General features: G+C 35.5%; 1 protein-coding gene across 1 annotated transcript in view; it reads left to right on the plus strand.

The window, feature by feature from the left end:
• Nucleotides 1–2,872, plus strand: part of OTOGL (otogelin like) — a 160,402-nt gene extending 157,530 nt beyond the window's left edge. Inside the window, exons 58-59 of the mRNA XM_042947249.1 lie at nt 1,842–1,921; nt 2,566–2,872. Of these exons, the coding sequence (XP_042803183.1) occupies nt 1,842–1,921; nt 2,566–2,766 (281 nt within the window). The 3' untranslated portion in view covers nt 2,767–2,872. The remainder of the gene's footprint in view (nt 1–1,841; nt 1,922–2,565) is intronic.
• The last annotated feature ends 9,899 nt before the right edge of the window (nt 2,873–12,771 follow it).

The raw sequence follows: 12,771 nt of genomic DNA on the forward strand, positions 1-12,771 counted from the left end.
ATAGGAAATGCCTCTTGGTACAAATAAGTTCAGCCAACTAACAAATTTATGCTGTCCCAGTTATATTCATTGCACAAGTGAAGTTATCAAACTGATTTCTATTAAGTGCCTGCCATGTATCAGACACTCTTTTAGGCACTGGGACTATGATAGTGAATGAAACAATACCTGCATGCCTAGTGCATATTATCAAGAAGGGGAAGAAACAATGACCACATAAATATATACTATTATGTCAAGTAGTGATGAGTGATACAGAGGAAAATAGTACAGAATTAAAGGGATAGAGAGTGGGGGGCTAGGTTGCTAACTTAAGTGAGTGGTTAGAGAATGCCTCTGTGGTGAGGTGTCATCTGAGTTGAGACTGAATGTCTTTGGGAAGCCAGCCTGGAAGAATAAAAAGTATTGAAAGCAGGGGAAATAGCAAAGATTGCTCAAGCACAGGGGTGAAGGCGACAGAAAGAAGATTGTAGGTACCTCAGAGGTCACATTAAAGATGATTTCTTTTTGGCTATTCTTTCTTCCTACATGAGAATAGAAAGGTTAATAAAGTAACTAACCACTGAGTGAAAGCATCACAAGGTACACACCAGTTTGCCCTCTGTCACCAACCCTGAACCTCTAGCCAGGCTATAGTTGGGAGGCTGGGGAAAGGAGAAAGAACAAGTATAGGAGTCTGAGGAAGAACCACGAATGAGATGGAGGAAAACCAAAAGAGGGTGTTTTTAAGAAGCCAAGTGTGAAAAGTGTTTCAAGGAGGAGAGTGTGGGAGACTGGATCAAATCCTCCTGAGAAATTAAGATGAGAGCTGAAATGTGACATCCAAAGCTAGCACTTTGAAGGTCAAGAGTGACCTTGGGAAGGACAGCTTAAGTTCAGGCAATCTTTGCTACACCTCTCTGCTTCAACGGGAGTAATTTAACTTTTATATACTTTGCATGTTGGAATTTCATATGAGCACTTAAATAAATATTTTGTGGCTAAACTTAAATAAATAGTTTGGAAACTGGAGATCTAATTCCAGTCTTTTGTGAACAAGAAAACTCAGCAGAATGATCTGCGTGAGTTTCCTAAAAGTAGCAAAGCAAGTTAGTAAGAACATTGGTCTTTTTGCATCCTGATTCAGAGATTATTTGCATATACTCTTATATAGCATTAAATATATTTTCTTGGATGTATTATCAAGTGATAGTCCATCACGTATACAGAAGCGTATTAATATATCATTAATTAATATAAAGTCTTTTAATGTGAAGTCATAAGAGATCATTTCAGAGCCATAAAATCAAGTATAATATGACTCATCCATACATTTCAAAAAGGTTGGTAAATAATTCAATTATATACATGTATGATTTTATATTAAAACCTATTAAGATAAAGTGGTTTTAAGTCTGTTTTTAATTTTAAAATAGATTTATGTGTATATGTATAGATGCCTAATTATGTACATGTATATATACTTCTACAATGTCTCATTCTAAAAATCATTTCATATTTTTAGAATTTTAAGTGTATATTTTATCTATATGTAATAAGCATAGGCTAATGCTAGCATTATTGCATGCATGGAATGATTTATGATTATGATAACTATTCTAGGAGAATAAGATAAAGAGATAAGTATAAATTAAAAAATATGAGAAAAAGCTATTTGGAAACCGAAAACAAATATTGAACATAAAATATATGAGGGAACTTTTAAGTTCATCTTAATATAGAAATATATATTCTATAAATATATATATTATTTACTTTAATATATTCACATGTTTAATTGAATTAGAGAAATAATGTGACATGGGCCTTCAGATGAATAAATACATTTTATATTTTATCAGGCAAACGAGAAGAAAGAATATGCCAGAAAGTGATCATTAAATCAATCATAAGGAAACAGGACTGTAGAAGTCAAAACCCTGTAAGTGGAAAATATAATTTGTTACATGAAAAGCATGTGTCTTTCCAAAAGTACATGCATCACAGCACTAAATGTGTTTGTAAGCCAAAAAAATGCCGATAGTCACAATATTTAACTTTGAGACTATTTGTATAGTCTAATATTAAAATATTCTGCATAAATAATCAATAGTTCTGAATCATAACTGCAATCTAGAGAGATAGAAATTAACGCTAAATATATTTGACTACATATTTTCTTAACTATGCAATTTTACTCAGCAAAAAAGTCCTAGTTCTAACTTTACCCTGTTTGATATGACCTCTCCAATGCTTCAGTCTACATGCATCATGATATAATATAGATTACAATAGAATCATTAGATTGTGATGAACATTTTACATACACCTGTCTAGTTGTGTATTCACATTTATTTCATAGTTTAATTTACATCAGCCTTGCTCTCTTAGGCATCACCATGGTATATCTCTTTGATTTATTCAAGTTACTAGTTTCAACCTGGTATTTTTTGCAGTCTTCTAACATATAGAAGCTTGAGAGTTAACGTGATAATAAAGTTTTGCTGTCATTTGATTTCTTAGTAGAATCAAATAGCCAGTTTTTAAAATTTTTGAGAATTCTCTTCTCATTGTCTCTCCTTATAGATAAATGTTGCATCTTGTGATGGAAAATGCCCATCTGCTACCATATATAACATCAATATCGAGAGCCATCTAAGATTCTGCAAGTGTTGTCGTGAAAATGGAGTGCGAAACTTGTCTGTGCCTCTGTATTGCTCAGGAAATGGCACTGAAGTCATGCACACTCTTCAGGAACCTGTAGACTGCACATGCCAGTGGAATTAAACTTTGGGATTCCAAAAACTCTATTCAAGAATCATAATTTCAAGTGAAGTTAACTTTTAACACTATTATTTAGGCACTGGAAGATTTATTCTGTTTAACAATAATGTATTTTTCAGACTATTGGGATATGGCAATTGAACACTTGGTATAGAATACATACAATTTACTCGAAAAATATTAGATTTATTGACTTACTCTGTTTTAGAGAATCAAATGACTTTAAGTTGTTCAGCTGAAATGCAGTTATGTATATAATTGCAATATGCCTCAGCTCTGGGATATTTTCATCAATTAGAAGGTTACTTTGCAGAATTCTTTCAGTTTCACCCAATAGTGGGTTTTTTTTTTTTTTTTTTTACAAAGTCTGCCAAAGCTACCTAAATTAAGATAATGGTACATTTGGGGGCACCTGGTGGCTCAGTCAGTTAAGCATCCGACTTTGGCTCACTCATGATCTCATGATTCATGAGTTTGACCCCACATGGGGCTCTGTGCTACCAGCTCGGAGCCTGGAGCCTGCTTTGGATTCTGTGTCTCCCTGTCTCTCTCTCTTCCTCCCCTGCTCACTCGCTCTCTCTATTTCACTCTCTCTCAAAAATAAATAAAGATGAAAAAATTTAACAAAAAGATCATAGTATTCTTTTATCACTACTGTTTAGTCTGGTAAATGTATCACATACTTTTTAGTCAGCTAAAATTGGCATCTGGATAGTCATAAAGAGTGGGATGCTTAGAGACAGATCATAGAACTACAGGACTCTAAGTTATATAAAGCTTGAATGAACATTAGGGTTGTTACTGCAAATTTCTCTCATTATGTGGGTCTATCAGATCACCAGAGAAACTGTGTGACTTGTACACAGTCATTTGGTATGACAATACAGTGAATTCTTATTGATAGTTGGGTTAAGTCTTTTATATTCCAGTCCTATGCTCTTTTATTTTGAACAGTAGAGTAAGGTGTCTATCACAGAATTTTTGATTCTTAAAGAGTTTGCTTTGCATAGAATTAAGAAATTTAAATTCAATTTCCTTTAAAGTAAGGAAAAAAATGCCACACACACATATGTATATACAGATATATAATAGTTATCCCAATAGGAAATGGAGAAATGTAGCATCAGTTGCTAAATATAGAAGGGATATCTTAGACTTTTATTTTTTATACCATTAAAACTGTTATTAAATATGTTGTTACTATTTAACATTTAATTAACTATTTGCTCTCTCATGGATGTATGATTTTTGATACATAATTGCAAACGATTGAAGTTGTGTGCTGTTTTGCTTTCCATGCTGCTGCTTTGCCAATGAGGAATGAAATACAACTATTTGAATGTATTAATAATCCTACAATGGAATGCTGCACTTTTTAAACATAGTAGATTATTGACATTTGCAAGGAGTATATCTGAGGTCTTTGCAAATCCCCAAATTGTCTGCCACTTATAGGATATGATTATCTAAATTTCCTCATCTATAAAAAGGAGAGAATTCCCTACTTGGTATGATAGTTGTGGGGATCAAATGAAGTCAAACAGCAACAAAAGAATAGTAGAGTTGCATTGAAAAGCAGATGCTTCTGTTTCAAAATCATGATTTCCAGAAAAAAAAATGCAACTTATGAGATATTTTGGACTTCCAGGGTTAGGTAAGAATGAATGAAAGATTGCAATCAACACTGTATCCGCAAAGTCCCAGTGACTACTCTCTATAAAAATTGACTTTATCTTATTGGTGCTTAATAAAAATGTTTCATTTCATCTAGACATAACATTTCAGTATTTTTTGACTCCTATTAGCATATTGATTGAATCAAATGTTTTTGGTTAAAATAAATTAACATTGCTTAAGAGAAACTGTTATGTACCTCAACTGAGGCACATAATGTATGTCTACTACATATTTCTTTATTTTCAGGCTCTGTAAAATATTTGTTATTAAATTAAAATACTAAGTCTTGTTTAAATCTATCTGTGGGGAAAACTGAAACATTGTCCTAGAACATCATAAACATTCTGAGACACAACAAATACTTATCGAGTACCTGCTATGTACCAGGTACTGTAAAAGCTCTGAGGACACAGGCAAAACAAAGCAGACACAGTGCTGACCCTCATGTAATTTGAAGTCTAGTGAGAAAGTAGGCATTAGTTAAATAAACGTACCTATGGAAGGGTCAAGAAGGACAGCCCAATGTAGTATAGGATATTGGTGGTCCTCAAATCATCAGAGAGGTACAAATGGACTTTCTATAAATGTGTTGGGACAACTAGATAATAACTTGGACGGAGAGAGAGGTCCATGGACACTAGGATAAATTCTACATGACTCAGATTCAATGTTTAAAAAAGGGGGGGTAGATGCAAAACAATCAATGTGATTCATCACATCAATAAAAGAAAGGACAAGAACCACATGATCCTCTCAATAGATGCAGAGAAAGCATTTGACAAAAGACAGCATCCTTTCTTGATAAAAACCCTCAAGAAAGTAGGGATAGAAGGATCATACTTTGAGATCATAAGAGCCATATATGAAAGACCCAATGCTAATATCATCCTCAATGGGGAAAGACTGAGAGCTTTCCCCCTAAGGTAAGGAACAAGACAGGGATGTCCACTCTAGCCACTGTTATTCAACATAGTGTTGGAAGTCTTAGCCTAGCAATCATACAACACAAAGAAATAAAAGGCATCCAAATCAGCCAGGAGGAGGTCAAACTTTCACTCTTCACAGATGACATGATACTCTATAAACCCAAAAGATTCCACCAAAAAACTGCTAGAACTGATCCATGAATTCAGCAAAGTTGCAGGATACAAAATCAATGCACACAAATTGGTTGCCTCCCTATACACCATAATCAAGCAAGAGAAAGAGAAATCAAGGAATCGATCCCATTTACAGTTGGACCAAAAACCATAAAATGACTAGGAATAAATCTAACCAAAGTGGTAAAAAATGTATACACTGAAAACTTTAGAAAGCTTATGAAAGAAATTGAAGACACAAAAAATTGAAAAATATTCCATGCTCCTGGATAGGAAGAAAAAATATTGCTAAAAAGTCAGTATTACCCAAAGCATTCTACATATTCAATGCAATCCCAATCAAAATAACACCAGCATTCTTCACAGAGCTAGAACAAATAATCCTAAAATTTGTATGGAACCAGAAAAGACCTTGAATAGCCAAAGCAATCTTGAAAAATAAAACCAAAGCAAGAGGCATCACAATCCCAGACCTCAAGCTATACTACAAAGCTGTAATCATCAAGACAGTATGGTTCTGGCACAAAAACAGACACTCAGATCAATGGAACAGAATAGAGAACCCAGAAATGGACCCACAAACATATGGCCAACTAATCTTTGACGAAGCAGGAAAGAATATCCAATGGAATAAAGACAGTCTCTTCAGTAAGTGGTGCTGAGAAAACTGGACAGCAACATGAAGAAGAATGAAACTGGACCACTTTCTTACATCAGACACAAAAATAAAATGGATGAAAGACCTCAATGTAAGACAGGAAGCCATCAAAATCCTAGAGGAGAAAGCAGGCAAAAAACCTCTTTGATCTTGGCCGCAGTAACTTCTTACTCAAGATGTCTCTTTAGGTAAGGGAAACAAAAGCAAAAATGAACTGTTGGGACATCATCAAAATAAAAAGCTCTGCACAGTGAAGGAAACAGTCAGCAAAACTAAAAGGCAACCGACAGAATGGCAGAAGATATTTGCAAATGACGTATCAGATAAAGGGTTAGTATCCAAAATGTATAGAGAATTTATCAAACTCAACAGCCAAAAAACAAATAATCCAGTGAAGAAATGGGCAAAAGACACGAATAGATACTTCTCCAAAGAAGACATCCAGATGACTAACCAACACATGAAAAAATGCCCGACATCACTCATCATCAGGGAAATACAAATCAAAACCACAATGAGATACCATCTCATACCTGTCAGAATAGCTAACACTAACAACTCAGGCAATGACAGATGTTGGCAAGGATGTGGAGAAAGAGGATCTCTTTTGTGCTCCCGGTGGGAATGTAAACTGTTGGAGTCACTCTGGAAAAGTATGGAGGTTACTCAAAAAATTAAAAATTAGAACTACCCTACAACCCAGCAATTGCACTACTAGGTATTTATCCAAGGGATACAGGTATGTTGTTTTGAAGGGGCACATGCAGCCCAAAGTTTATAGCAGCACTATCAACAATAAGCAAAGTATGGAAAGAGCCCAAATGTCCATCGATGGATGAACAGATAAAGAAGATGTGGTATACATATACAAAGGAGTATTACTCAGCAATCAAAAAGAATGAAATCTTGCCATTTGCAACTACGTGGATGGAACTAGAGGGTATTATGCTAAGCAAAATTAGAGAAAGACAAATATCATATGACTTCACTCATATGAGGACTTCAAGATGCAAAACAGATGAACATAAGGGAAGAAAAGCAAAAATATTATAAAAACAGGGAGGGGGACAAAACATAAGAGACTCTTAAACATGGAAAACAAACAGAGGGTTACTGGAGGGATTGTGGGAGGGGGGATGGGCTAAATGGGTAAGGGGCATTAAGGAATCTTAAATCCTGAAATCATTGTTGCACAATATGCTAACTAACTCGGATGTAAATTTAAAAATAAATTTAAAAAAAGGGGAGGGGGAGTAGAACTTCCAAAAGAAAATACGGGAGAATTCATCAGAACCTCAGAGTGGGGAGAGTCATTCTAATTCTGACTAAATATCCAGAAGCCCAAAAGAAAAGATTGATAAATTTAACAAGAAAACTGACAACAAATTCTGCAAGACCAAAAAATGTCAAAGTCAAAAGAATAATGTAAAACCAAAGCACAATATTTACAATGAATCTCTGATAAAGTCTAGTCTTCTTATGAAGAGTTCATAAAAAAATCACAAAAGGAAAGTATGAACAACCTAATAGAAAATGGGCCAATGACTCGTACCGAGAAAAAGAAATCATATTTGAGGACACTGAAAAAAGCGTCGAGCATACTTTTCATAAAAGCATCTCATGTTCAATTCACACCAAAAAGCATTTTTTCACCTACCAAATGGTAACAAATTAAAAGTTTAATTATACTTTTATTTTTTAGCCTGGGCAGCTTATAAACCACAAACATTTCTTATAGTTCTAGAGGCTGGAAAATCCAAGATCAAGGTGCCAGCAGTCCTCTTGCTGTCCCCTCATGTGCAAAAGGGTCCAGGGAGCTCTATGGGGTCTCATCTATAAGGGCACTAATCCCATTCATGAGAGCTCCACTTCATGTTCTACTCCCCTCCCAAAGGGCCCACTTCCTAACACCATCATATAGGAGATTAGGATTTCAGCATGTGAATTTGGGGTAAGGGGACACAAAAACTCAGACCTTAACAAGTAGGTTGAAAGGTGATTAATGGGTGATAGATTCGACTCAATATAAACACCCCTCTTGATGTACTCGTGCTCAGATTCACTCAGACACCTACTTCTGTTTCTGCAGCTGGTGGTACTGGATTGCTTCCATCTTCATGGTAGTTCTTTACACAGGAAGCCTGAAACAGCTGAGCAGGAACAGCACAGCGCATTGGCGATTGGCTTCCTTGCCTTGGACTGATCAGCGTCTTGGTGTTCTTCTGGGGAAGAAGGACGCCATTTCTTTCCCATTCCTACCGTAGGCACTCGCTTTTCCTACTACTTCTGAGCCTGGAAGAAGCACCATGCCCCCTTGACTACCCTGATAAATTGCGTAATGCAACCTGGAATAAAGGACAAATAAATATCCTGTGAGGTGAAGTCTGAACAATGATAGGCTCAGGAGCCAGCAGGTAAATTGCTCACTGTCACTCCTCATCATCACGGACCATTCCAAGATGTAGTGTTTCCTTTTGACCTTTCCATATATGTCTACGTTTTATAAGAGCTGTGGCCTACTCTCTAATAAATTGACCTGTATTTACTTTTGTTTCTCTCTTGCCTCATGTCCCCTTAAATAGTTCCTTGCAGAGTCTTCCCCACCTCAGTAAATAACAAATTTAATGTGTGTGTGCGAGAGTTTGTGTGTGTGTGTGTTGTGTATGCATATACTTGAACACATGTACCTATCTCCTGTAAGAAATTTACATTAAAACTACAAAATGCTGGGGTGCCTGGGTGGCTAAGTCGGTTAAGCGTCCGACTTCGGCTCAGGTCATGATCTCACAGTTCGTGGGTTCCAGCCCCGCATCGGGCTCTGTGCTACCAGCTCGGAGCCTGGAACAAGCTTCGGATTCTGTGTCTCCCTGTCTCTCTGCCCCTCCCCTGCTCACGCTCTGTCTCTGTCTCAAAAATAAATAAACATTAAAAATATTTTTTAAAAAACTACAAAATGCTATGTTTTTAATGTTTATTTTTGAGAGAGAGAGAGAGCATGAGTGGGTGAGGGAGACACAGAATCCAAAGCAGGCTCCAGACTCCGAGCTGACAGCACAGAGCCCAACACGGGCTCGAACTCACGGACCGGTGAGATCACGATCTGAGCTGAAGTCGGCCGCTCAGCTGAGCCACCCAGGTGCCCCCAAAATGCTATTCTTATCTTATTAATTATTATTCTTATCTTATTAAATCAATAAGGCTTAGCTGTTTAGTATGTCCTGTTGGAAGGGAGAAGAGTAAAAAACAAATTCAGACAGTTTGTAGGACAGAAAGAATACAAAACATCCACCTAAATAATTTCTATTTTCTGGGCGCCTGGGTGGCTCAGTCGCTTAGGCATCCAACTCTTGATTTTGGCTCCTGACATGATCTCATGGTTCATGGGTTGGAGCCCTGCATCCGGCTCTGCACTGACAGCTCAGAACCTGCTTGGGATTCACCCTCTCCCTCTTTCTGACCCTCCCCCCTTTACACTATAGTCCTCTCTAAATAAATAAATAAATAAAACTTGTATCGTCATTTTATTTTTGCTTTTCTCCGTGCCTTTTTTTAATCTGGGATTTAATTGAGTATATATTTTAAATTTTAAATTTCTTTAAGAATGTTTACGTTCTAAAAAGCTTTTCTGCAGTAGAAATTTTATATGCCCTATAGTATTTTATTAAGTGAATATCACAATTTATTTAACCAGTCTATTAATGCATATTAAATTTGCTTCTCATTTTCCCTATTATAAATCCTTATGCATGAAGTGGAATTGAAGGATCAAATGGCACCGACATGCTGAGGAATTTCTATCTGTATTGCCTAATTTGTCTTCCACAACTGCTGATCAACCTTTTTCTTCCCCAGGAAGTTTATAAGTTTGTTTCTTTTATCTGTTTGTCATCATTAACACTAGGTAGTAGTAGACAAAAATCTTTATTGATATAATAAAAGCTCAGCTCACAATAGAATACATGTCTGACTGTGCCACTGACCTCAAACCTTTTTATGTACTCATTTTATCTCTTGTCTATTTTTCCTTTGTCCATTTTCTTAGTAGTAATTTTACACAAAGCCTTTTCAGGAGAAATGATTTTACAAACTTTAATTCACCTGTCTCCACCTTTAAGTATTCTAGCTAACATATCCTGGGACTTTTGGTTCTGTTTTTTGAAAACAAATTATCAGGGGTGCCTGGGTGGCTCAGTCAGTTAAGAGTCCAACTCTGACTCAGGTCATGATCCCATGGTTTGTGAGTTCGAGCTTTGCATTGGGCTCTGTGCTGATAGTGTAGAACCTGCTTGGGATTCTCTCTCTCTCTCTCTCTCTCTGCCCCTCCCCCACTTGTGCTCTCTTTTTCTCGAAATAAATAAGTAAACTTTAAAAAATTAAATTAGTGGTGAAAGAAAACCTCTTATTCATGTTAGCTTTAAGAGATGAAAATGAATAAATTACTAATATATTCCATTCAATTACGCTGAAAAGGAGAAGAGGCACAGTACCTTCAGGCTCTAATGTCTAAAAGAGAATAAAGATTCCTAATAGGAGTTAAAAGTATTCTGAGCTTTTTCTAGGCAATTAATTATCACACAACTTTTCAAGGTTAATGTTCACATTACATAGAAAATAACAGTATTGAAATCAAGATATCTCAACAAATTCTTAAAATGAATCTATTGAGAACATTTGTGGCCACAACACATAGATTCAGAAGATTTCAAGATACACAAAAATTATGACTCTGACCAGAGGGCCTGTAGCCCAGGTGAATTAGGATTCACATTTGTGCTAAGATTCCCAAAGTCACTGTGGATGGTCCAGCAGTCTGGTTTCCGTATCAAAGTGCTCATCTAAGGCACCAGGGAGTACTGAAATGTGGCTCAGCCTCCTCAAGCCAGGTCATGTACCCTGAAAGAAGCTGTTTTTACCCAGAGGAAGGAATTTTTTATTCGCATGAAGACACTGGCCTCTTGCCAAGCCAAACACCCATTTGGGACTGCATCTCCCCAGAGGGAGGAGCTGTTTCTAATAACTCCTGAGGTATTTTCTAATTTATCCACCAGGCATTGTGTCTTTTCCTAATATATCTACCATGAGGAGGCACCTTATACTAATTTGCACCAAGGTCAGCAACCAATCTTGTTCTTAGCCTTAGCATTCTTTTTTTTCTTTTTTTTCTAATAATGTCTTATAAATGGCCATAGTGACTTGAAATCTTGCCCCTACACTACCTCTTTGGTGAAAAAACACCGGCTTTTCAGAGTTGTTTCACTAACAACTGCTAACTAGAAAGACCGAAGTTCTGGTTAAAGTCGAAATTCTATTAGCAAAAATGTTATCTATTACCAGAAAATAGATTACAGAAACTTTGAGATGGATAATATTTTTTTAATTATATTTGTTTACTAAAGAGTATGGAATTTAAGTTTTTTGCTTTCTCATATTTGTGTCAAAATTAAATTTTGTCTGTCTATATATTCTATTAAAAGTTATATATACATGCACATAAACGCACACACAAAAATAAATTCAGTTTTGCAACCCAATTTAAGTTCCATATATGCATTAACTATAATCCTTGCTGCCAGTCCTAATATCTCCATTATTGAATTCTTATGTTTGCTTTGTTTCTTGGTTGCTTGATTATGTCTTCAAGTATTTTTTTTCCAGAAAGGTATATATATGGATTGTGTATTTTCTGAGGCTTTACTCACAGTGTAGCACAATAGCTAAGGTAGGCTCTCAGATGAAATAGTTATAAGTTCATATCCCAATACTATCCTTTTCTGTGTGAATCTAAGTAAACTTAATTTTGCTTTTCATAGTTTTCAAACTTCTCATAGGGTTAGTGTGAAGCTAACAGAATGAATGCATGTAAAGTACTTACTAGAGAGTTAAACACATAAAGAGGACTTGGTACATATAAGCTGATTATAAAAATTTGAAGTCATAGTTTGCTTTCAAAACTGTAGACATTGCTTCATTGTGTTTGGACATGTAGTGCTGCAAAAGAAAAGTCTGGTTTCCGTTTTAGTTCCATTATAGGTATATTTCTTTTCTTTTTTATTTGAATGATTGCTTAATTATAATTTTCCTGCAAGTTTTGAATTCAATAATATTGTGAAAATGTGTATAGGTACAGTTCTCTATTTATTGCTATTCTTTTGGATCTTCCAATCTTCACATCATCTTTTTCTAAATATATAAGAGGTATTTATTCTATTACTAGTACATTTTTATTTGATATGCTTTTATTTTAATATGGTTTTACATTCAGAAATATTAATTGTGTGTACATTGTTTTTCTTTCATACTTAACGACATTTTCTGTCCTAGGTCTTCATCCATTTGTGTTTTTGCTCTGTATAATTGTATATTAAGTTTTTATTCCATAATAATTATCCATATTTGCTCTACTTCCATCAGTACAGACTGTAATTCTATAGTTTCCTTGTATTTATTTCCTATTTGATTCCCTTTTTATATAATTTTTCGAAACTATAGGCTGTTTTCTATTTATTACCAGACTTAATATTTTTCTACAGTTTTATGGAATTCATGTATTTTGCATACTTCAGAGGAAAACAA

This window comes from Panthera leo, chromosome B4, assembly GCF_018350215.1.
Source record: "Panthera leo isolate Ple1 chromosome B4, P.leo_Ple1_pat1.1, whole genome shotgun sequence".
Classification (NCBI taxonomy): domain Eukaryota; kingdom Metazoa; phylum Chordata; class Mammalia; order Carnivora; family Felidae; genus Panthera; species Panthera leo.